Raw genomic sequence first — 27,591 nt, forward strand, 5'->3', positions numbered from 1 at the left:
CAATTCTGTGAACAGCACGAGAGGCGGGCCATGGGGGAGAGGGGCCTTCCGGCCCCCCTCCCCGAATGTGGGCGTAGCAGGAAGGCGACGCCGCTGGGATTGCCAGCGCGGCAGGGGTGAGCGCTGTGGCTGCGGGGGCGGAGCCTACTCAGTCCCAGCCGCAGGGTGGGAGGCGGGGCCAGCGCGGAGATTGACAAGGGGGCGTTCCGGGAAAGCGTCTGCGTGGTGCCGAGTTAGAGGCCGAGCCTGCGCAGTGAGAGGTGGGGAGGGGGCTAGGCGGAGGCTGGAAGGCTGGCCACCGCCCTGGGTCGAGGGAGGAGAGGGCTGGAGGCCTGGGCTCGCCTGGAAACTTAGATTCTTGGTATGGTTGGAGATCTGAGGAGTGTCTTGCAACTGACATGATTGTAAAAGTTTTTTTTTTTTTAACGTATGAAATGAAACCTCTACTTCAATCCTCCTACTGCGTACAGTCGCCAGTGTCAACAGGTTGGTGTGGACTTTTATTTTATGGGCACGTGTGTGCGCGCACACACACACACGTTTTATGGGTAAAGATGCTGTTTAAAAAAAAACAAAACCCAGTTTGTCCCATACGTAGTCTCTTCCCATCAGTACACAGTGACCTCATTCCTTAAGCAGTAGCTAAGTATTCCCTTGTGTGAATAGAACACGCTTTAGCTGGTTCCCCTCATCACTGGGGTTTTCTCCCGTCTAGTGAGGAGACTGTGATCTGAAGTAAAAGGAAGAGACCTAAACTCTGCACGTTAAAGAAGTGACAACGTTTCCTTCACTGGTTCTGCCTCACTCAGGAATGCAAAGTCCCCACTGTGGCCCACACGGCCCAGAGTGACCTGGGCTCTGTTCCCCTTCTGCCCTTATCTTTCCTTCCTTTCTCTTCCTTGCTCAGGCTCCACCAGCACATTGGCCTCCCTGGTCTTTCTCGATCCTGTCAAGGACATTTCTACCCCAGGAACTTTGGTTTTGTCGTCTCCTCTGCCTGGAACTCTTTCCCCCCAATCAGTCCCCATGGCTCTGTCTCTTCAGTCCTGTTTCTGCTCAGAGGTCAACTTAGCATGGAGCCCCTGCTTGTCCACTCTATATAACAGACCCTCTCCTTTCCAGACTGGTCTCCCTGATCCTCTGTTCTTTCCCTTCATAGCTCTTCTCTCCTAACATATCTACTTGTGGGCACTTTTTGGGTTTTGCAGGGTAGGGGAGGTTTTCCTCCCTGCAAAGTTGTCAGTTCCTTAAAGACTAGGATTTGTGTCCAGTTGGCTATAGACCCTGTGTCTTGCACATAGTTGCAGCTCACTTTTTGTTAAAAATGAATACATTTTTTTTTAAATGAATACACTTTTTTTAAATGAATGAATACACTTTTTTTAAATGAATACACTTTTTGTTAAAAATGAATACATTTTTGTTAAAAATGAATACGCCTTTTGTGGGCGACAAGAGGAACAATTATTGTAACAACACTTAATGAGCACATACTATAGACTAAACTCTAACTAGATTAAGGTACAGTTGGTTTTCTGTGTCCATAGATTTCACATTTAAACCAATCTCAGGTGGAAAAATTGGGGGAAAAAATAGTTCCAGAAAGTTCCAAAAAATAAAACTTGAATTTGGTGTGTGCCTTAGCAACTGTTTACATAGCGTTTCTGTTATATTACATATTATAGGTAAACCTACAGATGATTTAAAGTGTACAAGAGGATGTGCATAGTTTATATGCATATACCCTACAATTTTAAAATCAGTTTATTGCTGTGCTGGGTCTTCATTGCTGCACATGGGCTTTCTCTAGATGCAGTGAGCAGGGGCTACTCTCTAGCTGTGGTATGGGGGCTTCTCATCGTGGTGGCTTTTCTTGTTGTGGAGCATGGGCTCTGGAGTGTGGGCTCAGTAATTGTGGTACATGGGCTTGGTTGCCCCATGGCACGTGGAAACTTCCTGGACCTGGGATTGAACCCATGTTCCCTGCATTGGCAGGCAGATTCTTGACCATGGGGCCACCAGGGAAATCCACTCTGCAATTTTATATAAGGGACTTGAGAATCCCCAGAGTTTGGTATCCAAGGGAGTCTTGGAACCAATTCCCTGCGGATACCAAGGGACAACTGTACTGTCTTTATCCCCCAAACCATCTGCAAAAACTGGCTACATGTAAAAGCCTTTAAAATAAATAAATAGGGAAGGAATGGGATACTGTAAAAAATTTTTTTTAAGTTAAAGGAATAGACTTGTGTGGAGAGAAGTGAGGGGGAATGGCAGGAGCTGTAAGGGGTAAGGGCAAGAGGTGAAATGTGGGTGCCAGGAAGAGCAAATTGTTAGGGGGTCACAAGTGTGAAGAATGAAGCCCAGAGAGCTTGGAGAGAGTCAGCTGTTCAACAGACATTGCTTGAGCACCATCTGTATGCCAGGAACCTCTCCCATCTCTTTCCCCCAAGTCCCTCCCCCACCCATCCCTCTCCCCCAGAGGGCCCCGAGGAGGCATGGCATTTCCAGGGAACGCTTACAAGGTACTGAACTAAACAAACGTTCTGGGTGAGAAGTACAGATTATTTGAAAATACACATCATTAATCTGAGTTGGAGGGATTTCAGAGGGGACTGAAAAAAGGACAAGACTCTTGGTGGGGGGTCGGGGGCTAGAGAGAAGGTCTGGCAGGTTGCTCGACAGGGAGCTGCGGGAGCAGACTCGAGGGTGGGGACATTCCCACTTCTTAAGTCCAGATGGCCTGGCTCGCCAGGAGGGACCAGAAATTTATGTAGTTCAAATAGGAAAAGAAACCTGGGGGAAGGAAGAGAGCAGAGAGGGTGAGGTGCAGAGTTCACCAGCCCAAGCCTGATGCCAGTCGCTTCTCCAAGCCCAGCTATGCTCCCTATCACGTCCCCAGACTCACGTCTAAACCCAAACTTGGCCCCATACCCCTATGCGGTCCCCAACCCATTCCCAAATCCAAACCCCAACCCTGCCCCTACATCCAGCCCTATGCCCATCCCCAACCCCATCTCCCTCCTCAGTCCAGTCCTCCTTGTCCACAAGCTCCCCCGCATCCCAAATCTGTCCCACCCCTGTCCCCATCTGCATCCTGGAACCCATGCCCAAGCCCCGAACCCCAACCCTGCCCTGGCCCCGACCAATCATCACAAAGAAGAAGACTCCGGTCCATGCCAGGTAGAAGCTGCACCCCAGTTTGTAGGTCATGCCTTCCTGCAGGTATTCCCGGGCCTGCATCAGGTAGAACAGGATACCCAGGATCATGCTGGTCCCTGCATGAGTACAGGTGTTAGGAGGCCAGGCGTCCCATGTGTCAGGACCCCTCCCCAGAGCTTCGTGGCTGCCAGGGTCTTGCTCCTTATTTTCCCACTCGCTTTCACCTTCATGAACCTCTGCTCACAGGCAGGAAAACAGGCTCCTGACAGTATCGTGGTGGAGGACATGGGTAAGGGCAAGGCTTGGCTCTTTAGCCGGGCGATGGTGACATCTAAAACCACAGGCTTTGGAGCTAGCAGACTGGAGCTCTTGCTTCTGTATCCCCCACCTCAGGGCAGCCACTCCCATCTCTCTGAGCCTCATTTCCCTCATCTGTAAAATGGGAGTAGTCGTAGGACCCATCTCCTTGGGTCGTCATGAGGAGTTATTGAGATTGGCACACAGTGGGTCCTCAAAAACTGAGGTTATCGTTGCTCTATTGGGTGTTGAATTTTGGGCTTCTGAAGCAGTGGACAAGAAACTTAATCATTCTGAATATTTTAATTTTATTTTGAAATGACATGAATTTAAAGATAATTTGTGAACTTCCCCTGGTGGCCCAGTGGTTAAGAATCCGCCTGCCAATCCAGAGGAAATGGGTTCGATCCCTGCTCCAGGAAGATCCCACACGCTGTGGGGCAGCTAAGCCCATGTGCCTCAACTACTGAAGACTGCTCGCCCTGGAGCCCGTGCTAATAAGCCACCGCAAGGAGAAGCCTTGCAATCAATGAAGAGTAGCGCCCATTCACTGCAGCCAGAGAAAGCCCATGTGCAGCAGCAAAGACCCACCAAGGTCAAAAATAAATAAATCTTAAAAAAAAAAAAAGACAATTTGTGAAAAGGAAAAGACTCTTTTTCCTCCCCTCCTGTAGTGGAGCACAGGGTAATTTTTATGGTTTTAAAAAATATATAGGAGATAAGTGCTTTCCATCTAATTAAAAGGGGGAGTGGGTAAAAAAAAATTTTTTTTCTGGCTGCGTTCAGTGGCACACGGGATCTCAGTTCCCCAGTGAGGGATCAGAACCCATTCTTCCTGCGCTGAAAGCATGGAGTCTTAACCACCGGACAGCTGGGGAAGTCCCAGATGTGATTTTCTTACAGAGAAATGTCCTACTTTAGATGACACAAAGCAGAGATGTTTTTTACACTTTGTCCCTTAAACAATCAGGAACAGTTACTGGACAAACTGGATAAAATACCCTTTACTAGCAAGAAAACAGGAAGCTGGGTGTTCTTTCTTGTTGCCCCTACTATCACTCTCCAAAAATGTTCTTTTGATGCAACAGACTGTTGTGATCAATTATTACAGGAGACAGGAACACAATATCCTTCATTTCCAAATTAAAGTGCCCCTCCCCCCCATCCCCTCTCCACACCCCCACCGCTTTTCGAAAAAAGCGCAACTTGGCACGCAAATGGAAAACTAAACTATTCTAATCAGAATATCGATTTTGAGTTATTTGGAAAAGAGAGAGGACTATCATGGCAAGGCTGTGTGCAAAGCTAAATAGCTGCCGTCATGTACTGACATTTTCTAATTCAGTCCTCCCTGTGTCTCCACGTGGTAGGGAATTTCACCCCCCTCCTACAGATGAGAAAACTGTGGCTCAGAAACACGACCTAGCTTGAACAAAATCACAGAGCTGGTGGTGGCGGTGGTGATGGTGAGATAGGATCTGGGATGGAGTTGAAACTGACCATGGGGTTGAGTATTGGGCAGTGGGTATTTGTGGGATGGACTCTGAGGTCTGGGGGGATGAGGTTGAGCTGGGGTTGGGAATGGGGATGGATTGGAGACAGGTGAGAAGATGGGGGCGGGAATGCATTGGGTTGAGTCTGAGAGTAAGAGTCATAGGTGATCAGGGTCTGGTGGTGGTTGAGGTTGGGGATGAAGAAGATGGGATCAGAGATGGATGGGGCTTGAGTTGGAGGTTGAGACTCATAGGCAACAGGGGTGGGTTGAATTTGGCATGAGTCTTGAGGATGGGTTAGGCATGGAGCTTTGGTGTCAAGGTTTGTAAAGGGGTCGGAGATGGTAACGGGGATTGTTTGGGGGCTGGAAAGAAGGTAATGTCGGAGTGGGCGTGGGGATGGGAACGGACATCATGCACGGGAATATGAATGAATTGGAGGTGTTGTTGGTGGTGGAGGCGGAAGGTGACGTGGAGGCCGGTGTTAGGGCTGGAGAAGTTGGGTTGGAAACTGATCTTCTGTCCTAAGATGGGGTGGAGATGTGGAGGGAGACAGGCTTGGGGTGGGGGGTGAAGGGCGAGGACGGGGGTGGGACTGGAGCGTGGTGGGGAGGGGCTGGGGTATCAGGACGGGCTTTGGGCGCTCCTGACTTGGCTCCTCAGGGGAGGGTCTCAGCACCGTGCCTGTGAGGGCGGTGATGATGACATTGGAGAAGTCCAGCAAGGGCACGTTGGAGCTGGTGGAGAAGATGATGTTTATTAGAATGATGCAGAGGATGAAGTTGGTAATGCTGGCGACCAGGAGGAAGGCCCAGGCAAAGTCCAGCAAGTCTGGGGGAGGAAGAGAAGCAGGAACACTGGGACAGGCCCTCAGGCCCCGAGCCTGGCAGGGAGAAGGTCTCCTGGGAGCCTAGGGGCATTGTTAAGCCGTCTCCCTTGAGAATTCTTTGTTTCCCCTCCCCCCCCCCCCCCCCCCCCCGCATTGTAAGAAAATTGAAACTGGGCTCCAGAGAAGGGAGACTGAGGCAGATAGATGCCTTCGGCATTGAGGTATGCATCTCCAGGTCAGTCAGGACAGGTTCTTGGGCAGTGATGAGCGGGGTGGGCATTGAGGAACCAACTTGATGCGATGTGGACAGATTCCTTAGGGGTAGGGTGTAAGATGTTAAAGTTGTGAGAACTGTGAGCATGGGTATCACGTAGGTGAGAATGAGCAAGGGACAGTGAGGATGGTTCTGAGGCAGTGAGGACCCTCCTGGAAAAAGGGAGGACCCGCCATGGGGAGGAGGAGGACCAACCCGGGGCAGGGAGGACCAACCCCGGGGAGGCAGGAAGGCGGGGGGTGTCCCCGAAACAAAGAGGAAAGAGGAGCCCCAGGAGTAGTGAGTATAGGGCAGGCCTTACAAGCATTCTGGTCATACTCGTGCAGGCAGGCCATATCCGAGCAGCGGACGATGAAGACAGTGTCGATGGGGATGGTCCGGAAGCCAGGGTCCCCCAAGGGTGCCAGGGGCACCTGGAAGTGGATCCAGGGCTGGCCCAGAGAGATGAGACCGATGATGACTATGCTGGCCAGGCTCAGCAGTAGGTTCAGCTGGCGGCTGATCCTCTTGGCCTCGTGCAGCAGCCACCAGCCCATGGGCAGCTGAGAGTGGCTGAGCCTACACTTTCCCAGATACCTGCAGTGGGCAGCGCACCACCAGGGTCAGCATCGGGTCCAGCCGGCCAGCCCAGCCGACCACCCCTGCTTCTAGGTCCATGTGTCAGAATCCCAGGCAATCTGACGTGCAGACTCTCTTCTCCGTGTCCATTCTCCATGCCCTGTATCCCCCAGGTCCCCCCTCTAGGACCTGCTCACCCCGGAACAGCCTTGAGGCTCCCTGGCCTCCAGATCCTAGCTTCCAGGAGCTGCCACTGCCCCTTCCAATTGCTGGGTGGAATCACGGGTCCGGGCTCTATGCCGTTCCCCACCCAGGGCCAGCCCTCATCCCTGCCCACCCCTAAGTCCGACCTCTACCTTGTATACTGACCATGCCTCCCTGGTCCCTGACTTTTGCCTGATACCCCACCTCCTAGAACTCTGGACCCCAAAGCCGCCCTACTCCCTGCACCCCTGCCTCTCACCTGCCAGCATTGTTCTCGAAGGAAGCCGATGGTAAGTTCTGAGCGTTGTTTTCCAGGATGGACTGGCTGATTTGGGAGCTGCTCAAAGAGTCTCTGATGGTCTCCTGGGAGGTCCAGACACTTGACTCGACGCTTTTGATACTGGCCTCGGGACTGTGAGTAATTGAAAGGGGGACGTCGACCCTGGCCCGGACTGGTGACGTGGAGCTTTGAAGACTTAACTTGGGACCCTGGACACTTAGTTGGCTGTCGTAGGTCACTGATTTTATGTTGGTCAGGGGGGTGCGAGTAGTTAGCAGGGGGTTTTGGTTGCTGAAGAGGCGACTTTGGAAAACTGGGGGAGCATCTCGGGTGTGGAACTGGCGGCTGTAGGTGACGGATAGTGGGTCTTGGATGCTGGCCCGGTGAGAGCCGATGACGGGTGTCGTGTCCTCGCTACTGAGTCGGTGACTGATGATAGATAGAGGGTCTTGGATACTGACCCGACGGTTGTGGATGATGGGCAGCGGCTCTTGGATACTGACCCGGCGAGTTGGGGTGCTGGGCTGAGGGTCTTGGATACTGACCCGGCGAGTCGGGGTGCTGGGCTGAGGGTCTTGGATACTGACCCGGCGAGTCGGGGTGCTGGGCTGAGGGTCTTGGATACTGACCCGGCGAGTCGGGGTGCTGGGCTGAGGGTCTTGGATACTGACCCGGCGACTGTGGATGATAGGCAGGGGCTCTTGGATACTGACCCGGCGAGTCTGGGGGAAGGACTGAGAGTCTTGGTTACTGACCCGGGACCTGAAGGTGCTGGATGAAAGGTTTTGGGTCTCACCTTGGGAGTTGCTGGGAGCGGCCTGGAGGGAATCCGGCTGAGTGCTCTGTTGACCAGAATGGGACCTCTGGGCCATGTGAAGATATGGGACAAGGCCGGTGCCCGGATGCACTCAACACCCTGCCAACCTCCTCATCCCCCTTTGCCAACCATCACTGTGTCCTGGAAGCCCATTGGTCTCTCCTGGGCCTCCTGCTCCGTCCCTCAGGGTCTGAATCTCTCTGTCCCCTCTGCTGTCAGTCGTGGTCTCTCTCACTGTCCACAGGCAGGCCTCGGAGCTTTAGTCTGGCCTGGCGCTGAGGCTGGGGGAAGGTTCCATGACAGTTGGAGGGGTTCCAGGAGGTTGGGACGTTGGCCATGGACTCATGTTCTACTCTAGCTGCTCGTGAGAGACATGGGGGCTTGGGCTGGGTCAGGGTGGGCTCAGGATTGGGTCAGGAATGGGGTCACGGCTGGGTCAGAGAGCTGTCAGGACAGGGCAGGGTTAGGGGAAGAGGATCAGGAATGGTCAGGGTGAAGGCAGAGCAGGATTGGAGAGGGGCCCAGGGTGGGGTCAGGGCTAGACACAGTGGTGGCAGCGTTGGGTCACGGGCCACATCTGAGGTCAATTCTTGCAGTTTCTGGAGGGCCTGAGATCTGAATCTCTAATTCCTTCCCCCTGCCTGTTCCCACCCTTCCCCCTACCCCAGGGCCTTCTACAAATCAATGTCATCCCTTTATTCTCAATTTCTACGTGTCTTCTTGCTCTCTTTACTTCTCCTCTGCCTCTGTGTCTCCTAACCTTTCCCTGAATCTTGCCAAAGACTGGGTCTCTTCCCATAGCCCTTGGTGACTGTTGGGTGCACCACCCGTGTCCACTCTTTTATTTTTGCCTTTGCTGGGTCTTCATTGCTGCACGAGGGCTTTCTCTAGTTACAGAAAGTGGGAGCTACTCTCTAGTTGCAGCATGCAGGCTTCTCATTGCAGTGGCGTCTCTTGTTGTGGAGCTCGGGCTCTCGAGGCACGGGCTTCAGTAACTGCAGCACAGGGACTCCACAGTTGCGGCTCCTGCTCTAGAGCACAGGCCTAGTGGTTGCGGCGCACGGGCTTAGCTGCTCCGAGGCATGTGGGATCTTCCCGGATCATGGATCGAATGGGTGTCCCCTGCATCGCAAGGCAGATTCTTCACCACTGGACCAGCAGGGAAGCCCTGGTGGGGACTCTTTTGACATCATGGGTCTTGGCCTCGTGAGCACCCTTGGGAGCCCGTGTCACTGTTGATTTGGGTTGGGATCTGAGACAGGGATGAAAATAAGGGGATGGTGTTGGGAGCAGAGATTGAGCTGAGATTTGGGGAATGAGGGAACAGAAGATGAGGCTGGAGACAAAACAAGTAGATTTGGGTTTAGGATGGGTTGTAGGTGGGAGGTGACCTGCGCCGTCAGGGTCAGAGATGGGAATGGAGTTGTGTTCGGGCTTTAGGACAGGGAGCATCCTGGAGATGGCATGGGGTTGTGGATGGTGCTGGGGTGGGACAGGAAACAGAGATGGGGGTGTAGCTGGGATTGGGGTTTGGGTGGGGTTGGGAAGATGGCTGTGGGTGGAAGGGAACTGCATACAGGGTAACAGGCAAGGTGAGGGTGGTGGGCGGGGGGATGTGGTTGTGTTCGAAGGTGGAAACCAGGATGTATCAGTGGTGCAGGCTGAGCCAGGCCCCGGGAACTCCGTTCTTCCCCAGTGGAACCAATCTCTTCATGGGAGGAGGACCGCAAGTTCGTCCTGCGAGCCTGGTGTCTTGTCTTCATCATCCTGGCAACTGCGATGCTGCTCAGTGTGCTGGACGGGCGTATGGCCTACCTGCACGGCGCCTACACCGGCTACGTGGGCTTCTGGACCAACTGCAAGAAGCACACGTGTGCCAACCTGCGCCAAGTCACGGGTCAGTGGGGGACGGGGAGGGCTTTGGGGCGCTCTATGGGGTGGTGGTCTTTAGAGATGATCAGTGGAAAGAACCTCTGGAGGAACCTCTTTGGGTGTTCTTGGTTGCCAGGGAAATCTTTAGGATTCTTGAGGGGCTCTCTGGAAATTCTCTGAAGGTCTTGGGAGGGAGCTTCCTGGAGTTGTGTGCAGCTTATGAGGCAACGGGAGTGGCACTGTGCTTGGGAAGAAGAGTGCTACACTTGGCCAAACCCCAATCTGCTTCATGATTAGATGACTAAAGACACCATCATTCTCTCTCCCACTCTTTTTATTTTTATTTTTTAAAAAGAAAACAAGATGGCTTCTAGCTCCTTCAGGAATTTTTTTTTAAATAACAATTTGTTTTTGGCTGTGCTGGGTCTTCACTGCTGTATGGGCTTTTCTCTAGTTGCGGTACACGGGCTTCTTACTGTGGTGGCCTCTCTCGCTGTGGAGCACAGGCTCTAGGGCGTGTGGGCTTCCGTAGTTGCAGCTCCTGGGCTCTAGAGCACAGGCTCAGTAGTTGTGGTACACCGGCTCAGTTGCCCCGAGGCATGTGGAAGTCTTCCCGGACCAGGGATCGAACCTGTGTCTCTTGCATTTGGCAGGCAGATTCTTTACTGCTGAGCCACCAGGGAAGCCCAGAAATATTTTGCTTCCTTATAGGTCTCTGCTTTTCCAGTGCTTTTGAGCATTACCTAGAGTCAGCCCAGACCCTGAAGCCAGAACACCTGAGTTTGAACCCTGGCTCAGCTACTTGGTAGCTGAGTGATCTTGGGCATATTTCTTTACCCTTGTGTGGCTTGGCTTCTTCATGTCTATAATGCCAGTGATATTGGTACCTATTTGTGGGCTGTTTGAGGAATACATGAGTTAAAACACACAAAAGAATTAGAATAGCACCTGGCACATATTACAGTAAGTGTTTCATCCAGGTTTCTTATTATCTTAAGGATTTCCACCCCTGCCCCAAGTCAATGCACCTACATTTCAGATCGCAAATAAGTTCTCATAAAACTTTCAGAACATTATGTAGTATTAATCTTACTTACTTGGGATGTTTCTTTCTCTTATACCTTCAAACTCAAGCTCGTTTCAAGTTACAGAAAAGTCCATAGGCATAAATTGTTCAGGTTCAGGTTCTGCTGGATCCAGGTGCTCAAAAGGTGTCTGTCTCTTGCCATCTCTCCTTGAAGGCTTCCTGTGTGTTGGGCCCTCAGGCAAGCTGTGCTGTCCAGCGGCAGTGGGGCTGTCAGCAGTTTCTGGGGTCCCATTTTGTTTTTCCTGTACACAACCATGGAGAAAAGAGAGTAAGTTGTCTTCTGAGGGTCTCAGGATTGGCTCCGATGGGACCAGATTTATTACCCTGAGATTTCTCACTTCTCCCTGAACCATTTTATTGTGGTTAGGACAATGTCATTCTGTGGTTGGCTGGATTCCATGAGGCTGGATGTAAGTCTGAGGCAGTTCCCAGCTCATAATCTTCTTGATTAGAGAAGAAAGAGCTGGTACCTGACAGTTTCAGTTAGAAAAAGTCCCAGGGAAGAGTTTGATGGGTTGGCCTTGGTCCATGTGCCCATGTTTGAGCCAGTCACCACTGCCTAAGTCACTGGGGCACTGTGATTGACTCAGCCTGAGTTACATGACTACTTCTGTGATCCCAGACTGCAGAGTATGTTGTGAAGAACACTCAACCAGGATTATGTGATTGATCCTGAGAGCACAATTTCTATTTTGTATATACATGCGGTTTGCCAGTAACAAAGCAGATGGAGTTTTAGCTCATTTGGATGAAACAGTCTTGCACTGTTCAAAAGTAGGTAAAGTAGGAAAGGGCTAAAAGGAAGATATGTAATTCTCAGAAGGGGCTGAAACTCTTGTCATGCTGAAATGAAAACTGGATGTCAGTTTCAAACTGAGTGTGATTATGTCTTTTAGGTACTTTGATTTTAGAGTATATGGAAGTTTTCTTGTGTGTATATCTGTGTGTGCGCTCTGGGGGACATCTGGGAGGTTATTTGGAGAATGTCTGTGAGGGGCTCTAGGGGTGACCTTGGTATATCTGGGGAGGCCTAGGGGTGTGAATAGGGTCATTAGGGAACCCTGGGGTATGAGTGGGAGAGAAGTAGGGTGACTTTACAGATGGTGAACGTGACTGAGTTGTCCTGGGTAACTTCGAGGGTGCTATTGGGAGTGGAGGGTTGGTATTGAGGGTATAAATGTGATCTGCTGTGGGAAATCTTTTGGGAGTATGAGCAGAGTAACTTTGGGGGTGTCTGTGGGGATAATTCTAGAAATGCTAGAGATGATTCCGTGGGCTGAACTTGAGGATGTGGGTGGGGGTGACTCAGGGATCATCTGTGGGGTGATCTTAGAGGTAAGTGTGGAGTTGATTATGAGAATGACTGGGGTTGACTTTGGGGGAAGGGGGTGATTTGGGACAACTTTGAGGGTGCAAGTGGGAATGACTTGTTTTAAAACTGAGGTATAGTTTACTTACAACATTATATGTTTCAGGTGTACAACATAGCAATTCACACTTTTTAAAGAAAGTGGGGATGATTTGGGGTTGACTTTATGGGTACATGGGGTTGACTTTGTGAGGGTGGGAATCATGGAGTTTCTAGGAGGTGACTTTGGCGATGGCATTGGGGGCGATACTGAGGATGTCTGTGGCTAAACTTCAGGGGTGTCTGTTGGGGATGACTTTGGAGGGTAACCTTGGAGAGTAGAGGTGAGTCTGGGGCATTACCTACTTTCCCCCCAGTTCTCATCCACATGAGCATGGGCTTCATGATCCTGGCCGTGATCCTGGCTCTAGTCCTCCTCCTGGCCATGGGCTTCTCCTTCCGGCCAGCACTCCGCCGTCTTAACAAGACTGACCTCGTCTTCAGTACCCTCAGCTCCTTCACTGGTAAGTGTCGCCCTGGGAAAAGGCTTCCGGGAGGCGTGTCCCAGAATGGCTGTCCTGCTGGGTCTCTTTGAATGTCTCTTGAGCTCTGCGTCCCCCCGCCCCCGCCCCTTGCTGTAGGCTTCTCAGTTCTAACTACTATATCCCTCACTCTCTTCCTGTTTCCCCGCTCCTGGTATCTTTCTGTAGTGTATGTGTGTGTCCCCGCGCGCGGGCACACTAGTCATGCAGGGTGGGAGAGGATGTCTCTGGCTCGCTTCTCTTTCTGGAGGTCTCTGAGTCCCTGTCCAGCCTCATGTCCATCTCTGGCCCCATCTCAGTGCAGGGCTCCTGATTCTCCTCAGCCTGACGCTCTTTATAGCCAACTGCGAGATGCTCCAACCGAGGCCACAGGTATCCTACCTGGTGACCACCTACCTGAGCTGGGGTGCCAGCGCCTTGATGCTGTGGGCCGGTGAGGGCGGGGTCTCGGCAGGGCAGGGGGTGGGGCCCCGGGCGAGCGTACCAGGCAGGGCCTCGGACCAGATTGGGGTGGACCCCACGGGAGGTCAGCCTACAGGGACAGGCCGGGGCCTAGGGGGCCATCTAGCAGCTCCACTCCCGCCCCCAGGAATCCTGAGCTACTTAAACTACATGGGCATGTGGGGCAAAGGGACGTCCTCCATGGAACGGCGGATGAGCTACCGCCGGTGGGCCTCGCTGCAGAACACCCGGAAGTCCATATCCGAACAGCCGTCGTCGGACGCAGGCTCCAAGCACGTCGAGGACCTGTCCGTTTAAGAGCCTGCCCCCCCCGCCCCCGCCCCCACCCCCCCCCCCCCGCCCCCACCCCCCCCTCCCCTCCACCCCCCCCTCCCCTCCACCCCCCCCTCCCCTCCACCCCCCACCTCCAGCCTCGTCCAAGCCTCTTGAAGCCGGCTGCACCCGAGCTTCTCAGGACACTGATAGTAACCGCCGCCAGGTGCCGGGCCACCCCTTTCACCTTGGCCTTCCCGCCCAGCATGTCTCTCCCTGTCCCCACCCCGGAAGTCCGACGCTGCCCACTCGCGTTCGGCGCGGTCCGAGCGGTGTGGCCCCGCCCCCGAGCCTGGCGAGGCCCCGCCCCCGGGTGTCCAGCTCTCACTGGCGGTGGCCCGAAGCCTCACTCCATTATAGGCATTTCTACCCCTCCGAGGGCCAGCACCGCCCCAGAACGTCCAGTCTGGCCCCCCGGGCCGACATGACACTGCCCAGCCTTGAATGTCGCCCCGCTCATCAGTGAAACAGGCCCTACCCCGGGGGGGGCGTGGCTTGCAATTACATTTCCACCCTCCTTCACGTTCCTGGCTTTCCCAGCCATTAATAAAACGTGGGTTCCTTCTCTCAGAGTCCGAGCCTCCGTTTCCTGCTCTCCCTCCAAGGAAGAGTGGGGCTTAGAGTCCTTGCCTTGCCCTTTGGGGCCTGAGCCTTTCTGTCTACACCTGCCTCTGACCCTTCCTTTCCCCGCTGCTCATAACTGCAAATCTCCCGCCAAGAGTCCGGGAGGGCTGGGGAGGCCCTAGTCCGGGCCGGATGGGTCCCGAGTTCCCAGGTGTCCAGCGTCTGGAAGCCCAAACGACACCAAGACTTGATGTGAATTTGATGCATATTCGATTTTACTAGGGGTAAGGGACAGGGCGGGGGCATTCAGGGGTTGTCAGTCATGGTCTTATTGATCCAATCCACATACAAAATCACTTTGGTGTAGACGGAGGGCTTATTGGGAGTGCCACACGGGATGTGGCCCCATGACGTGATTCCTTGCAACATACCCTCGCAAATCAGCGGGCCCCCTGAGTCACCCTACAGCACAAAGGGGGAGGGGAGAGTGTGAGAGAGGTTAGCAAAGACTTGAGTGTTTTGCCTGGTGAGCTCTAGCACTTAGACGCGAGTGCACAGATCCAGACAGTAACTCCCCATGTCTGGAGAAAGAGATAGTTGTCTCCAGAGCCCACTCCCTTAAGAACATCAGCGCGGATTCCAAAAGAGGGGACAGTGGCTGGAGTCCTGCCGATGGGGAGGGAGTCTCAGGGTCCAGTGCCTGCCCAGGATGAGCAGGATTCAGGAGCAAGATGGTCCCGGCAGGCAGGTCAGTGTGGAGGAGGAGAAGGACCCTACAGAACCCTCCCACCCTCAAGCTCATCTCTCCCCGAGGCTTTCTCTGACTGGACCGGAAATATGTGTCAGAGGGAGGAACGCGTGAACTCTGATGTGTGTGGAGGTTGGGGATACAGGAAGGAAAGGGGGCAGCGAGCTACAGCTGCGAAGCGATGCAGGATGCAGACAGATGCCTGCTTAGCTCTGAACCCCAGCGCAGAATCTGAGCCCCCTCCCCCAGCACTTCAGGGCCCCGGGGTGGGGGGGGTGCAGGTTGGCTCACCACACAGGTGTCCTTGCCGCCCTCCAGGTGTCCAGCACACAGCATCCACTCTGTCACCTCCTGGGGGTGGGCTGTGGCACACTTCTCATTGGGCAGGAGGGTGAGGTCCACACACTGGAGATCGTCTGGATAAGAGACTGCGGGCCAGGGAGAGACGCGGCTGCGGCCAGACCCCACACCTCCCTCAGACTCTGGAGTTCAGGTCCCCAGCCCCTCCTCCCGTCCACCCCTGTGCCCGGGCTCTGCGGTGCCAGCATACACTCATCTGGCTTGACGCTGCCCCAGCCGGAGGCGTAGCAGGTGGTCCCCAGTTGGGGTTCCTTGGTGGGCAGACCCAGGACCTGCACGTTCTGTGTGAGTTGGACGGGCTCCTGCAGACGGAGCAGCATGAGGTCGTGGCTGTAGTCCTCTCCTGGCTGGCGGGTGTGGTTTTCCAGGAGGCTCAGGTTGAATCCCGGGTTTGGGAAGTCCTCACTGACACCGGCGAACTGGGCCGTGTCTTCGTCCTCAAACAGGTTGTGGCGACCCAGCCAGACCTGGTAATTGCTGGGGGAAGGAGAGGATGGAGACCTTGAGAGTGGGGGTGGGGAGGCGGGGGCGGAGGAAGGGCTTCCCTCGTGGCTGAGACGGTAAAAGAACCTGCCTGCAATACGGGAGACCCGGGTTCAATCCCTAGATAGGGAAGATCCCCTGGAGAAGGGAATGGCCACCCATTCTAGTATTCTTGCCTGGATAATTCAACGGACAGAGCAGCCTGGCGGCTACAGTCCATGGGGTCCCAAAGAGTCAGACAGGACTGACAAGCAAGCAATGGGGGAGGAAAGGGAGACGGAGCAGGAGACCATGAGGAGGGGTCCAAAGAGAAACAGGAAAGGAGGGGCGAAGGAGAGAGACAGGAAAGATAGAGTCACAGAGAACAGTGAGCGCAAAAATAAGAGAATGTGACAATGTCATAGACAGAGACAAAGAAACGGAGTGAAAAAGAGCTTGGAACAGTAGAGGGGATGGGAAAGAGGTGGGAGAGACAGAGAGACAGAGCACATCGAAGATAAGGAAGAGACGGAGACGGTGAGAAATAGATCAAAAAAAAAGAGGAAGGGAGGGCAAATACGGAAGGAGCAAGGAGAGAGAAAACGGGGCCACAGGAGGAGGGAGGAAGAGAGAATGAGGAACAGAGGCAGAGGAGGCGAGTGGGTCAGAGTTTGACAGAGAAAAGGGGGGAGGGGGCGAGGCGGGGCGGGGCGGAAGGGGGCGGGGCCTGGGACCAGCTCAGCTGCCGCGGTGGGGCTGGTTCCCTAGCGGGCAGGTGGCCTGGCCCCCGGCCCAAGGTCGGCGTCCCCTTCCTGTCCCAACTCCCTCCCTCCCTCTTCTTCCTCCTTCCCTCCACTGCCCCCGCCTCCCCAGCTCCAGCTGACACCAGCCCTTCTCTGTGTCCCCTTAGAGCCAACCTTCTGTACACGGATGGGGACAGTCTCTTCCGTTTCTCTGGGGAGGAGGCGTGCTCAGTAGTGATGGAAGAGGGACCGAGAGAGAGAGAGAGAGAGACAGACAGACAGACAGACACAGAGACAGAGAGAGACAGAGACAGGGAGAGACAGAGACAGACAGAGACAGAGAGAGAGAGACAGAGACAGGGAGAGACAGAGAGACGGGGGGCAAGGCAGAGAGATGGAGGGTGACACATGGGTGATAAAGATGGTAGCAAAGACCTTGAGATGGACAGAGACAGGGAGAGAGACAGAGATATGGAGACAGAAGAGAGAGAGAGATAGACATAAATCGTCGTTACAGACACAGAGAACCAGTTAGTGAGAGACTGACAGGACAGAGGGAGACGTAGAAAGACAGAGGGACACTTAGGAGGACTGACTCAAGAGACCCAGACAACCGTGGAGCGGGCTTCCCTGGGGTCATCCAGTCCCAGCCCTGCCTCTCTCGCCTTGTGACCCTGGACCACAACCCCCTCCATCCCCCGTCTCTGCCTGAGGCCCCCAGCCTCCCCTGAGGTTATCCGAGGGGACAGTGCCTGTGTGTGTGTGTGTGTGTGTGTGTGTTAGTTGCTCAGTCGTGTGCGACCCTCCCTTCTCCAGGGGATCTTCCCGACCCAGGGATGGAACCCAGGCCTCCGGCATTGTGGGCAGACTCTTTCCCATCTGAGCCACCAGGGGAGCCCACCTGAGGGTCAGTGCTGGCCGCTTAATCCTGTGTGCACGGGGGCCCCCTTCAGACCCCCTGCCCCTACTCACTCGCTCTTGCAGTGAGCGGCTGTGAGCACCCACTGGGGGGCCACCAGGACGCCCCCACACTGGAAGGTGCTGAAGTGGTATATAGCCACCTGCCAGGGCTGGGAATGCTTCTCACACTCCTGGCCTCCAACGATCCGGGACTGAATGGGGAGCACAGCGCCTGCGGAGGGGGTGCGCCGGGTCAGGTGGGGAGGGTGGGCAATGCAGTGGGGCAAAGGGCCCCAGTTGTGGGATTGCAGGGCCGTGGGAGTGCCTGACCAGAGCTGGGGGTGGGCCTGAGGACATGGGCCAGGGGCCGTGCAAAGGGCCTGGAATTCTGGGGGCCATCCCTGGGGTGGTGGGGTGGTGTTGGAGGCTGATCCTGGGTGTGGAGACTCTGCAGAGCACAGAGCTGACCCCGGGGATTAGGGAGGGAATGACAAGACAGCGTGTACAGCAGGCATCTGGTGTGGGGGTTGGATGGCCTGGCTTCTTGGTTTGGAGGAAGGGAGGCTCTGGGTTCTGGGAGGGGAAACCGAGGATTAAAGGCCCCAGGAGGCTGAGTCTGAGGCTGTGGGAGGAAGGGTTCGGAGGATGAAAGGGCTCCCAGGCTGATGAAATGGTTAGGGCAGGGGCTGACTGTCTTGGGCTCTGGAAAGAATGCAGATTTGCGGATTCAGGTTAGAGGGGCCAAGAAGAGCATTGGGGGGATCTGGGGACTCCTGGATTGGGGCTGGGAGATTTGGGAGAATCTGGGGTTCTGGATCAAAGAGTGAATGAAAGGATTAGGCTGGAAAAGAAGTCCCGTGAGGGTCAGAGTCCTGCAATCCAGGAATGACAATCTAAGAAGAGTTAGAGCTCTGGAAGCGGGTTGGGGTCAGATTGGGAAGGAGCTCGGGAGGAGGGAAGGTGGAATGGTGGTCATTCTGGATTCAGGTGATTCTCGTGGGGATGGGGCTCATGGTCTGGGGACCTGGCATTCTCCTGGGGGCAGGCCCAGAACAGAAACGAAGGGGAAGACCTGCCAGGGGCCAAGCAGCTGTGGGGACACAGAACTCATTTGATGGGGGAGGTTTTAGAATCGGATGTTGAGGTATCTTGGGACAGGACAGCTGGGCTGAGAAGGTATGTGTTGGGATCTTGAAGAGGTGGCAGGGGGTCCCAGAAAACCAGAGCTGGGTGGGAGGAGTTCAGCTGGAGAAGAGCTGGCTTGTGGGGGAGGACGGAAATCCCACATGGAAAGGGGCACGTGGTTGTGCGTTCCGGATATTTTTCCTGGTGGGGAGAAGGCTGGGGGTGTGGGATGGAGGTTCTGGAACAGAGAGGGGAGGAAGAGACACTTTCAAAACCCCCCACACCAGATGGGAGGCCCACCTGGTCACAGACCAGAAAGTCTGTTTTCGAAGAAGCATCGGTATCTAGTTGGAATTCGGGGATCTTGAGGAGCTTAGGGGGCATCAGATGGCAAGACTGGAGGGGCCAGTTGAGAGCTGACAGCTGGATTGGGAGAATCGCCAAGGTGTGGTAGGACTTGGGGATTCAAAAGCCAGACCATCTGGCCATAGAGAACTAGGGAGAGCAGCGGGGGCTTGGGGTCCCAGCGTCCGATGGGGTTAGGGGTGCTCCTTGGAAGAGACAGACAGACATGGATGGGGATCCACCCTATAAAGTGGACGGGGGCAGGGATCTGAGTGGGGAAGAGGAGGAAACCCTGCTTGTTTCCCAGGAGGGAGGAAGGACCTGATGGGAGCAAGGTGACAGTGAGGAGTAACAGGCTGGATTTTAGGGTGTGGCTGGGAGAGATAAGAAAGAGCCTGGTATCCTGGTCTGGGCTGGACAGGGTTGGAGGGGTGAAGGCTGAGGTGCCAGGTGGGAGGGGAAGGAGTTACGGAGTGGGGATGGGGGGACAGCTGGAGAATCAGGGCCCAACCTCACCCTCCCCCATCTTCCCCACTGTCTCACCGGTCCCTGCCAGGGACAGGGCAAGGCACAGAACCGGGAACCACATGGTGTCCAGGGACAGGCAGGCGGTGAGCTTGGAGCTGGAGAGCCTCCCTGAAGGAGGCTTTTAAAGCTCTCCTCCCCTTCCCCAGGGCTCCACCCCTGCCCTGCTGGCAACCAGATGCTGGCTCAAGCCCTGCCCCTGCTTCCTGGGGGCTGGACAACCTTCTCCCACCCCGAGAGCTGTGGAACAGACGGGACACTGAGCACCTGTTCTTCTGCAGGCCCTCAATCACGCTGGAAGCATTCCTGCGGCCAGAAGCCAGCCGGGGCAGGGCCTGGAGCTTGCTCGCGGGGCCAGAGCCGGTGAGCAGAGGGGGAGAGGGGTGAGTGGGGGCAGGAACAGGATGGTGGAGGAACCACTGAGTTCCACTACCAAGCCCCAGATACCTTAACCCCACATAAGGCTATGTACCCCCAAGACCCAATGCACCCTCAAATACCAGCAGTGGGGTTCTGATTCCTTTCTCCCTGAACCTCTTGGAGCCAAAGATGCCAATTTCTCAGCTTCCAGCAACCTTCTAAAATGTAAGTCTGGGCTTTCAGAAGGCCCTGACTCTTGCATTCCCAGGTTTGGAATCCAGGTCCCTAAATCTACTGTTCCTTTCATAATAACGTCTTAGGTACCCCTCATCAAATCCTGGCATCTCCAGATGCAGAACTATGACATTTCAATGGTTTCCAGAGTGAATTTCCCAACATCTCAAAATCTAATGTCCCCCCCACCCTCAGACAATGGGAGTGTTCCATTATCCTCCACCTCCTGGTTTCCCAAGTCTGGATGCTCAAAGTCATGTCCTCCAAAATCCCAGAGATCCTGGAATACCTGCCTTCCAGGGTGAAGAGATCTTCTCCACAAATTCCAACCCACCCTCCCCTCCATAAAATATTTAGGTATCAGAAGGCAGGTTCATGGGCTCCAACATTCGGTGACCTTGGGAAAAAAAATCCCATTTTTGGGGTCAGGAACTAGATTCAAAGCAGCTCACGGGGGCCCAACCTCTGCTGCATGTCAGGAACCTGCCTACAGAAAGGAGAGTCTTTGCCGTTTTGCCATGGCTACCAGGAAGCCCAGAGCTCAATCTTGAAGAAAAGGAAGTCATTCTCGACTATCCTGTGTATACTGCGTCCTTTCACTGGGGTCCGGAAATACAGTCTTTTCTCAGTGCCAGGGACTATTCAAATAAGTCCCTATGAATCACATCATTTAATCCTAAGGACAGCAACATGAGATGGGGAAAGCCAGGCTGACTGAGGTGGGATCTTTGGCTCAAGATCAAAAGATGCTGAATGAACAGAGAGGGCCCTGCTTCATGTTGTTTCTTCTCGCCTAAAGATCAGGGCAGCAGATGAAAAGGACCAGGATCTGGTGGCTCTGGTTTCCCCTCCCAGTCTCTGACCCCTTTTCCCCTTCACCCCCAGAAGTAAGTTGCAGAAACTTCCACAGAGAAGCTTGCATCAGTGTTTTCTGTTATTTTGGTATCAAACAGGTGACCATGAGCACCAGCTCTGGTCTCAGACAGGCAAGTCCATGGCTAACCTCTGGGCTTTGGATCGGGTCTTGGGGGGATGGCCCAGTTCCGTTCCAGGCCAGGATGGGGCTGCTGGGACATAGGTGGTAGGCCCAAACGGTCAGCTCCTCTTCATGGTTTCCTTGATCCACTCCAAGTAGCTGCAGACTTTGGTATAGACACCGGGCTTGGTGGTCGTGTCGCAGGGGACATCACCCCAGGACACAATGCCCTGCAGGACACCCCCACAGACCAAAGGTCCCCCAGAGTCGCCCTGTGGGAAGAAGGGGAAGCTTGCATGGGAACCCATTCCCATCTTCACCACCATTCAGAATCTCAAACAAAACCCAATCCACCTCCACCCCCATGCAAACCCATCCCAGCTCAACTCACGAGGACTCAATTTAATCCAAAATTCGAACCCAACCTCAACCCAACACAGCTCGATACAACCCATGTCCAACTGCACCGCCCCACCCCCACCCAGCAACCCAACCCGACCCCCGACCTTTGCCATTCAAAATCTAATCTAACCCACGTCCATCCTCACTTGCAACACAACCCAGCCCCAATCTTCCCGTCTTTTGGATCCCAAACAAAATTCATCTCCATCCTCCACTTAACCTCGATATATTTCCCATCTGAAAACAAGCCAAACTCATACCCATCCTCAACGGCCAGCCCAAACCACATCATCCACCCCAAACACAACCCAAACCCATCACCTCTCTAAGCCCATCTCCCACCTCACCTCCATCCTAAAGGCCCTTCATTCTCCTTTCCTCAAACCTATCCTCAGCCTCTTCCCTGGCCCACAGCAAGCAAAACCCGGCCCCCTGTTCCAACTCCCAAACCCGTTTCCCCGCCCTTTCCCTTCCTTCCATGGCTCCCTGTCAGCTCTGACCTCACAGGAGTCGGTGCCTCCGCCCTCCATGCCCGCACACACCATGGTGTCCATCAGTCGCCCTGCATAGTCCTTGTTACAAGACGCGGTGGAGATAATGCTGATGTTGGCACAGTGCAACGTATCCGGGAGTCTCACTGCAGAGGACGGTAGAGTTGGAGCGAATCTGTAAAATTTCAGGCCCTTGTCCCCTCCGCCTGAGAGCCCTGGAGAATAAGGTCCTCGAGGGAGGCCAGACAACCAGTTCCACCCTTTTACGCACCTTGTGACTCGGAGCTCCCTGTGGCCCCAGGCTCCTTGTTAGCCACCAGGCCCCAGCCGGACAACACGCAGGCCTCGTCGGCCTGGGGGCAGCGCGCAGGCAGCGGGATCGGGCGCACTTCGGCGGTGACACGCACGGGTCGGGTTAGACGCAGTAACATCAAGTCGTGGCGGTGGTTCCGCGCTTCGTATCGCGGATGTGGGATGATGCGAGAAACAGTCCGCAGTTGCTCCGGGCCATCGCGCTTGCGCAGATTGTGCTCGCCCAAGCGCACTCTCAGGAAGCTGTGCGGGCGGGCGAGTGGTTACCAGCAAGCCCAGTGAGGAGAGGACAGAAATATCAAGGGGCGGTTAACTCGGGGTTCCCAGGCCCTTTGGGAATCTGGAGATCCTGTTACGCTTTCCCTAAGGCCCTGGAGCCAATAGTTCCAGCCCCTGACTCTCAGAGACCAAGGTGCCAAAGTCATGCACACACCTGGAACTCAATCTCCCGGTTTCAGCTCTTTTTTTTTTTCTCCCTCAGAATCCACGATTCTCAGATTCCTAGACCCTCCCACCACGCCACCTCAGGACCCTAAGCTTTCATACCGAGTTTGGCAGTGGGCTGCAGACAGCACCCATTGCGGTGAGATGAGGGAAGCACCGCAGTTGAAGCGTCCATGCTCGAAGAGGGCCACCTGCCATGGCTGGGAGTGGGGCACACACTCCTCACCCCTCCGTACCTTGTCACTGTCGTCCTGGGCCACTTAGAAAGGAGAGAGAGGCGATCCCTAAGGGAAGAGTCCTTTCCCTTGCACCCTACACCTTCCTTGCACCCTGCCCTCACCACACATTCCCCCACCTTCTTAAGATGTCCCTGTTGTTGTCTTTGTTGTTGTTTCGGCCAGTGGCATGCAGAACCTCCCCAACCAGGGACCAATCCGTGGTCCCTGTAGCGGAAGCCCCGGATCTTAACCACTGAACTGCTAAGGAAGTTCACTGCTGTTGATTTTTTTTTTTTTTTTTTTTTTTTTTTTGCCCCTGCTATTGATTTTTTAGCACAACTTTCTCTCTAGCTTTTACAACAGCTACTTTAAACAAAAAAAGGGTGTTTTTTTTTTTTTTTGGCCATGTCACGTGGTATGTGGGATCTTAGTTTCCCCACCAGGGCTTGAACCAGGGTCCCCTGCGGTGGAAGCACAGAGTCTTAACCACTGGACAGCCAGGGAAGTCTCCAACTGCTGCTTGTTCCCTCCAGAACCGTGTCCCTGCCCTTAGTCCCCACCCATTTGATACAGGACTCTGGGAGTGAGGACAGGGAAAGGACAAGAGGGCAGGAAGCCGTCTGTGAGAGGAAGTGGAGACAAGGATGATAGGTTCAGGTCCAGACAGATGGTCACTTGGAACCAGCCATTCAAGGTCACCGATTGAGCTGTCACAGCCATCAAAAAGATGTGGCCTCTCAATGTGTATGACACAAGTCTTGGCTCCAGAGTCTGGACATCTCAGCCAAACGCAGTGTCTTACAAGGACACAGATGTGGCCACACAAGGTCATGGACAAACATAAGGGCAGTCTTCTAAATGTAGGAACTGATATTGCCAACACTTTAAGCTGAAATTCATTTGCACGTACGTGGGTTGCAGCTTTAAGAATCACAGCACAGAACTCCGTGTGTGTATGTGAATAGGGATAGTTAGGACGCCAGCATGTGTATGTACGTGTGTGCATACACACACATTTACAGACACAGATTTGGACATAGAAGCTCAGATCAAGTCTCCTGTGTGGGTCTGCATATACAGGGTCACAGGTTTGCATACTTGCACATGGGGTCTGAACAACAAAGTGAAATCTTTAATAAGGGTACACAGGAAGAGACACCAATACACACTCAGGTCCCCAAAGACTGGTCACCAACATGAGTCTATAGTGTAGTGGTTCAATCTGAGGTGATAGAGTAAAAACTCCTGTATTCAAACGTATTATCTGTAAGACTTTGAGCAAATTGACCTCTCTGTGCCTCTATTTCCTCATCTGTATAATGGGATCGTTCTAAGAATTAAGTGGGAGAGAGCAAGAGAGAGAAAGAGGTAGGGTGTGTATGATGCCTGGCACATTGTAACTGCTTAATAAATATTAGTTATCTTAAATAAAGGACATACAGATTTACTTATGTAGGCACACATGTGGATGTTCAAGTCATCGACACAAATTTAGCCAAAGGAAGCCAGACATATGTGCCGATTCACATAAAGATAGTCAAGGTCAAAACTGTGATTCCTTCCCAAGCCACTTTGTGGAGATTCAGAGTTATAGAACCGACCCAGAGGGCCAGAATTCAGATATGAACCCAGTAGATCAGACCCAGGGAGACATGGAACACAGAGGCGGCATTCAAGGTCAATGACACATTGCTGGAGACACAGGCAGCCAGGACAGGACACATTTATCTATCTCCAGATCAGCCTTCAAGTCACTGCCTTGGTGTTCAAGGTCACTAACTGCATTTCACAGCTGGGGACTGGGTTCACATGTATGGTCAGGATGTAGACACATAAGGTAATCTTTGCACACACACACACTCCCCCCACCCACACTGCACTGTGCACAATACATGAACAGGGAAGGGTCAAGATCATGACCCCCTGCACCAGGCAATGTGGATATGTCCCCTCAAGGTGACAGCTCCCTAGGCACACAGAGACGCACACCGGGGCAGGCTTCACACAGCCATACCAAATGGCCACACGCTACCTGGCTCCGGGGTCAGGAACTGGGCCAAGGGTCCTGGCCAGGCTGGGGGAGGGGGGAGAACGCGGATGTGGTGGACAAGGGGCTTAACACGGGAAGGGTGGGGTTGTCCTACGGAGAAGGTCGGAGAGTGCGGGCTGAACAGCTGGGCACCGAGGCTGCACCTGGGCAGTCGAAGCTGGAGGAGGGTGGAGGCCCCAGTCGGGTGCAGCGGGCAGGTGGGGGGACGGGGTGGGGGCAGAGAGGAGGAAGCATGGAGAGCGCCAGAGGGGAGGCTGGCAGCGGGGTTGGGGGGAGGTCTCAGGGGCCCCCAGGAGTAAGGATCATGTGGGGAGAGGTTAATTACAGTCCACCTTCTGCTTGTCCAGAGTACAGGCATCAGGTTACATTTAATTTCTCCATGGGGGGTGGCTGAACCTGGTCTGGAGTTCTCCTGTCACCTGGGGTCACCTTGACCTAGAGGCTACCCCTCTCTGAGTCACAGCCCTCTCCCCTGTCAAATGAGGGCAGTAGAACCCACCCATGGGGCTTCCCCAGGGGCTCAGCAGTAAAGAATCCATCTGCAATGCAGGAGATGCAGGAAGACGCGGGTTCGATCCCTGGGTCGGGAAGATCCCCCAGAGGAGGGCATGGCAACCCCCTCCAGTATTCTTGCCTGGAGAACCCCATGGACAGAGGAGCCTGGTGGGCTGTGGTCCATGGGGTTGCAGAGTTGGACCCAATTCAGCATGCATGCATGCCTAAGCTTTACCTACATCGTACTATGGAAACGTTGCCATTATTGTTACAGGGAGGTCGTCTTCTAGAGAAGGTGCGCGAGGACCACAAAGGGAAGCAATTTTCTCAAGGTCACACAGCGAGAAAGGGACAGCCTCAGAACCCGAACTCAGGTCTGGGTCCTCCAAGGGCCATGTTCATCATCATGGGGACTCCGGAGCAGCCCTGGGCCCCCGACAGAGCTTGGGGTAGGGTGGGGACCCCGGGGCGGGGGCGTTGGTGGGTGGCTGAGGTGGGGGTGGGGACAGGGAGCCTCAGATGGTCCCCTTGGACCCGACCTGGGCCCACCTCACCTGCAGATGCCAGCAGGAAGGAGAAGGTGAGGAGAAGACACATCGTGATGGAGGGACCAGGGCTCTGCTGAAGTCTGGGGAAGGGAGAGTGTAAGCTGGTGTGAGGCTGGCCCCTCACACCCCCGCCTCGACCCCTCCAGGCACAAACTCATCCCACTTTTTCTTAAGACAAGACACCTCTTCTCAGCATCCTTGTACTCCACCCCAACTTGCTCTTCCTCCCGGGTTCCCCATCTCTCAGGAGTCTGCTGTTCCTCCAGGCACCGAGTCAGACTCCCCGGGGTCCCCATGGCCTGGCAGACGCCAACACCATCCACTTGCCTGAGGGCTCTGGCTCAAGATTCATTCTTTCTGCAAACCCTATACCAGTCCCTTACCCCCCACCAGCCTGTCCTCCCACATGGCCCCCACAGAATGCCCCTACGCTTGGAGTTGACCAGTTCCCTTTTCCACTCACAGCCCTTGCAGACCCCCAGTTCCCCCGGGATAAAGTCCCAGTCCCCCTAGTCTCACTTGTGAGGACCTGAGTGTTTTCTCCCCTTCCAGCTTCACTGGCTGGGTCTCTCATGACCTGGTCCTAGAGGCAGTTGATTCTTCCATTTTTTCCCTTCTTGCAATGTCATGCCTCTGCACTTCTGTTCAGGCTGTTCCTCCTCCTAGGTATGCCATTCCCTCCAAGGTCCACTTCTGACCTCTGCCAAGTCAGTGGTGTCTGCCTCCCTTTCCAGACCCAGAACTCCCTAAGGGCAGTTCCAGCCTGACTGGACTCTGGAATCCCAGCACTGCACGGTGCTGGGCAAGCTTGGGGCTTAAAGTCCGTCTTCCCTTCAGCTTCCGAATTCATATTTGCCTGCTGAGGCTCAGCTCTCAGCTGAGCTGGGAGACCATGATATTGAGCAGGTATCTCTTATGGGTCCTAGAGTGTCTGCTCTGATTTCATCCCCAGGAACACTCAGGTCAGCACCTCTCTGCATCCCCAGCACTGCCCAGCCAGGCGCCTGGCACATGGGAGGCCTTGGGGAGATTGTGCTGAGCTGACCTGCTCCGGTGATAACTCGTGACCTTGGTTCCTGGCTCTGGTACAAATGCTTTCGAAGATGTCCTTCTGATTCGGTTCCCTCCCCTCCCCCACCTCCCCACTGCAGCTCCCTCTTACATCTACAGGACATTTTCTTGGTTCAGGTCCAGCTTGGTGTCTTGGTAAAGAACACATGGACCTCCCCAGGTGCCCTTGACACGAAAATCCCTCCAGGCAGTCCATATCTGCTCCCGGGAACCCGGGCATCTCCTGTTTCCCCTAGACCAGTGCAGACCTGTGTCCCTCCTCACTCCAAGCCCTCTCCCCCATCTCAAGGATCTCACCCCCTCCAGATCCTCCAGCAGCATCTGGGGCAGCTTGGATGCCAGAAGAAAGGGAGCTGGCACCCCAACGCCTGAATTTATAAGCTCCCAGCTCCACCTGGGTCCTGGGGGAGCGGGGAGGGTGGGGTGGGAAATGGCTGGGAGTCAGTTTACAGGCGGGGACGCCTAGGTGGCTGGTGGGGTGCGGGACAAGGCCTAATGAGCATTTATGAGGCTGAAGTTTTTGTCTGAGTCTATTAAGGAGGAATTTCCCTCCCAGGGGCAGTTTGTCTGGGGGATGGGGGTAGAGGAGGCAGTAGGGCAAGAGCAGAAAATTGGAGGAGACCAAAATACAGAGCCAGGAATCCGGAGCATGTAAACCAGGAATTTGGGGTCTGGAGTGTA

General features: G+C 54.4%; 3 protein-coding genes across 13 annotated transcripts; 1 reads left to right on the forward strand and 2 right to left on the reverse strand.

Annotated features, from left to right (window-relative positions):
• The first annotated feature begins 172 nt into the window (after window positions 1-172).
• LOC102405282 lies at window positions 173-13,592 on the forward strand. 9 transcript variants are annotated; one of them, XM_044931390.2, is made up of 7 exons: window positions 211-260; window positions 471-486; window positions 7,133-7,327; window positions 9,611-9,811; window positions 12,599-12,745; window positions 12,932-13,135; window positions 13,353-13,592. In XM_044931390.2, the coding sequence occupies exons 4-7, from the start codon at window positions 9,694-9,696 to the stop codon at window positions 13,520-13,522; spliced, it is 639 nt and encodes a 212-aa protein (XP_044787325.2). In that variant the 5' UTR covers window positions 211-260; window positions 471-486; window positions 7,133-7,327; window positions 9,611-9,693; the 3' UTR covers window positions 13,523-13,592. The 9 variants fall into 9 exon arrangements, with proteins under 9 accessions (XP_044787326.2, XP_044787325.2, XP_044787323.2 ...); XM_044931391.2 differs by lacking the exon at window positions 7,133-7,327 and having other exon boundaries at window positions 173-260; XM_044931388.2 differs by lacking the exon at window positions 211-260 and having other exon boundaries at window positions 267-486.
• A 762-nt stretch (window positions 13,593-14,354) lies between these two features.
• LOC102406481 (kallikrein-1) lies at window positions 14,355-19,458 on the reverse strand. Of its 3 annotated transcripts, XM_006080030.4 has the most exons (5): window positions 19,328-19,458; window positions 17,387-17,546; window positions 15,400-15,686; window positions 15,141-15,277; window positions 14,355-14,563 (listed from the first exon to the last, which is right to left on the reverse strand). In XM_006080030.4, the coding sequence occupies exons 1-5, from the start codon at window positions 19,371-19,373 to the stop codon at window positions 14,408-14,410; spliced, it is 786 nt and encodes a 261-aa protein (XP_006080092.4). In that variant the 5' UTR covers window positions 19,374-19,458; the 3' UTR covers window positions 14,355-14,407. The 3 variants fall into 3 exon arrangements, with proteins under 3 accessions (XP_006080092.4, XP_044787311.2, XP_044787313.2); XM_044931376.2 differs by lacking the exons at window positions 17,387-17,546; window positions 19,328-19,458 and adding an exon at window positions 16,589-16,839; XM_044931378.2 differs by lacking the exons at window positions 17,387-17,546; window positions 19,328-19,458 and adding an exon at window positions 15,869-16,334.
• Window positions 19,459-20,819: 1,361 nt separating this feature from the next.
• On the reverse strand, window positions 20,820-27,246 carry KLK15 (kallikrein related peptidase 15). The gene is made up of 6 exons (XM_044931397.2): window positions 27,208-27,246; window positions 25,846-25,919; window positions 22,631-22,787; window positions 22,044-22,327; window positions 21,782-21,918; window positions 20,820-21,151 (listed from the first exon to the last, which is right to left on the reverse strand). Exons 2-6 carry the CDS (start codon window positions 25,886-25,888, stop codon window positions 20,999-21,001), a joined length of 774 nt encoding a protein of 257 aa, XP_044787332.2. The 5' UTR covers window positions 25,889-25,919; window positions 27,208-27,246; the 3' UTR covers window positions 20,820-20,998.
• Window positions 27,247-27,591: the final 345 nt, after the last annotated feature.

The sequence above is a fragment of the Bubalus bubalis genome, chromosome 18 (genome assembly GCF_019923935.1).
Source record: "Bubalus bubalis isolate 160015118507 breed Murrah chromosome 18, NDDB_SH_1, whole genome shotgun sequence".
Lineage (NCBI taxonomy): Eukaryota > Metazoa > Chordata > Mammalia > Artiodactyla > Bovidae > Bubalus > Bubalus bubalis.

What these genes read in the sequence shown, in the direction of transcription:
- KLK15 (XM_044931397.2), bottom strand. Translation starts at nt 25,888, where the DNA reads ATGTGTCTTCTCCTCACCTTCTCCTTCCTGCTGGCATCTGCAG. An exon ending in CTTCCTGCTGGCATCTGCAG is followed by an intron (nt 22,788 to 25,845) that starts GTGAGGTGGGCC and finishes CTCCTTTCTAAG; the next exon opens with TGGCCCAGGACGACAGTGAC. An exon ending in AGGGAGCTCCGAGTCACAAG is followed by an intron (nt 21,919 to 22,043) that starts GTGCGTAAAAGG and finishes CGTCCTCTGCAG; the next exon opens with TGAGACTCCCGGATACGTTG.
- LOC102406481 (XM_044931376.2), bottom strand. Translation starts at nt 16,824, where the DNA reads ATGTGTCACCCTCCATCTCTCTGCCTTGCCCCCCGTCTCTCTGTCTCT. An exon ending in TCCCCATCCGTGTACAGAAG is followed by an intron (nt 15,687 to 16,588) that starts GTTGGCTCTAAG and finishes TCCTTCCCCCAG; the next exon opens with CAATTACCAGGTCTGGCTGG. An exon ending in GCGGCAAGGACACCTGTGTG is followed by an intron (nt 14,564 to 15,140) that starts GTGAGCCAACCT and finishes TTTGTGCTGTAG; the next exon opens with GGTGACTCAGGGGGCCCGCT.
- LOC102405282 (XM_044931386.2), top strand. Translation starts at nt 399, where the DNA reads ATGATTGTAAAAGTTTTTTTTTTTTTAACGTATGAAATGAAACCTCTA. An exon ending in TACCCTCAGCTCCTTCACTG is followed by an intron (nt 12,746 to 12,931) that starts GTAAGTGTCGCC and finishes ATCTTTCTGTAG; the next exon opens with TGTATGTGTGTGTCCCCGCG. An exon ending in TGCTCCAACCGAGGCCACAG is followed by an intron (nt 13,136 to 13,352) that starts GTATCCTACCTG and finishes TCCCGCCCCCAG; the next exon opens with GAATCCTGAGCTACTTAAAC.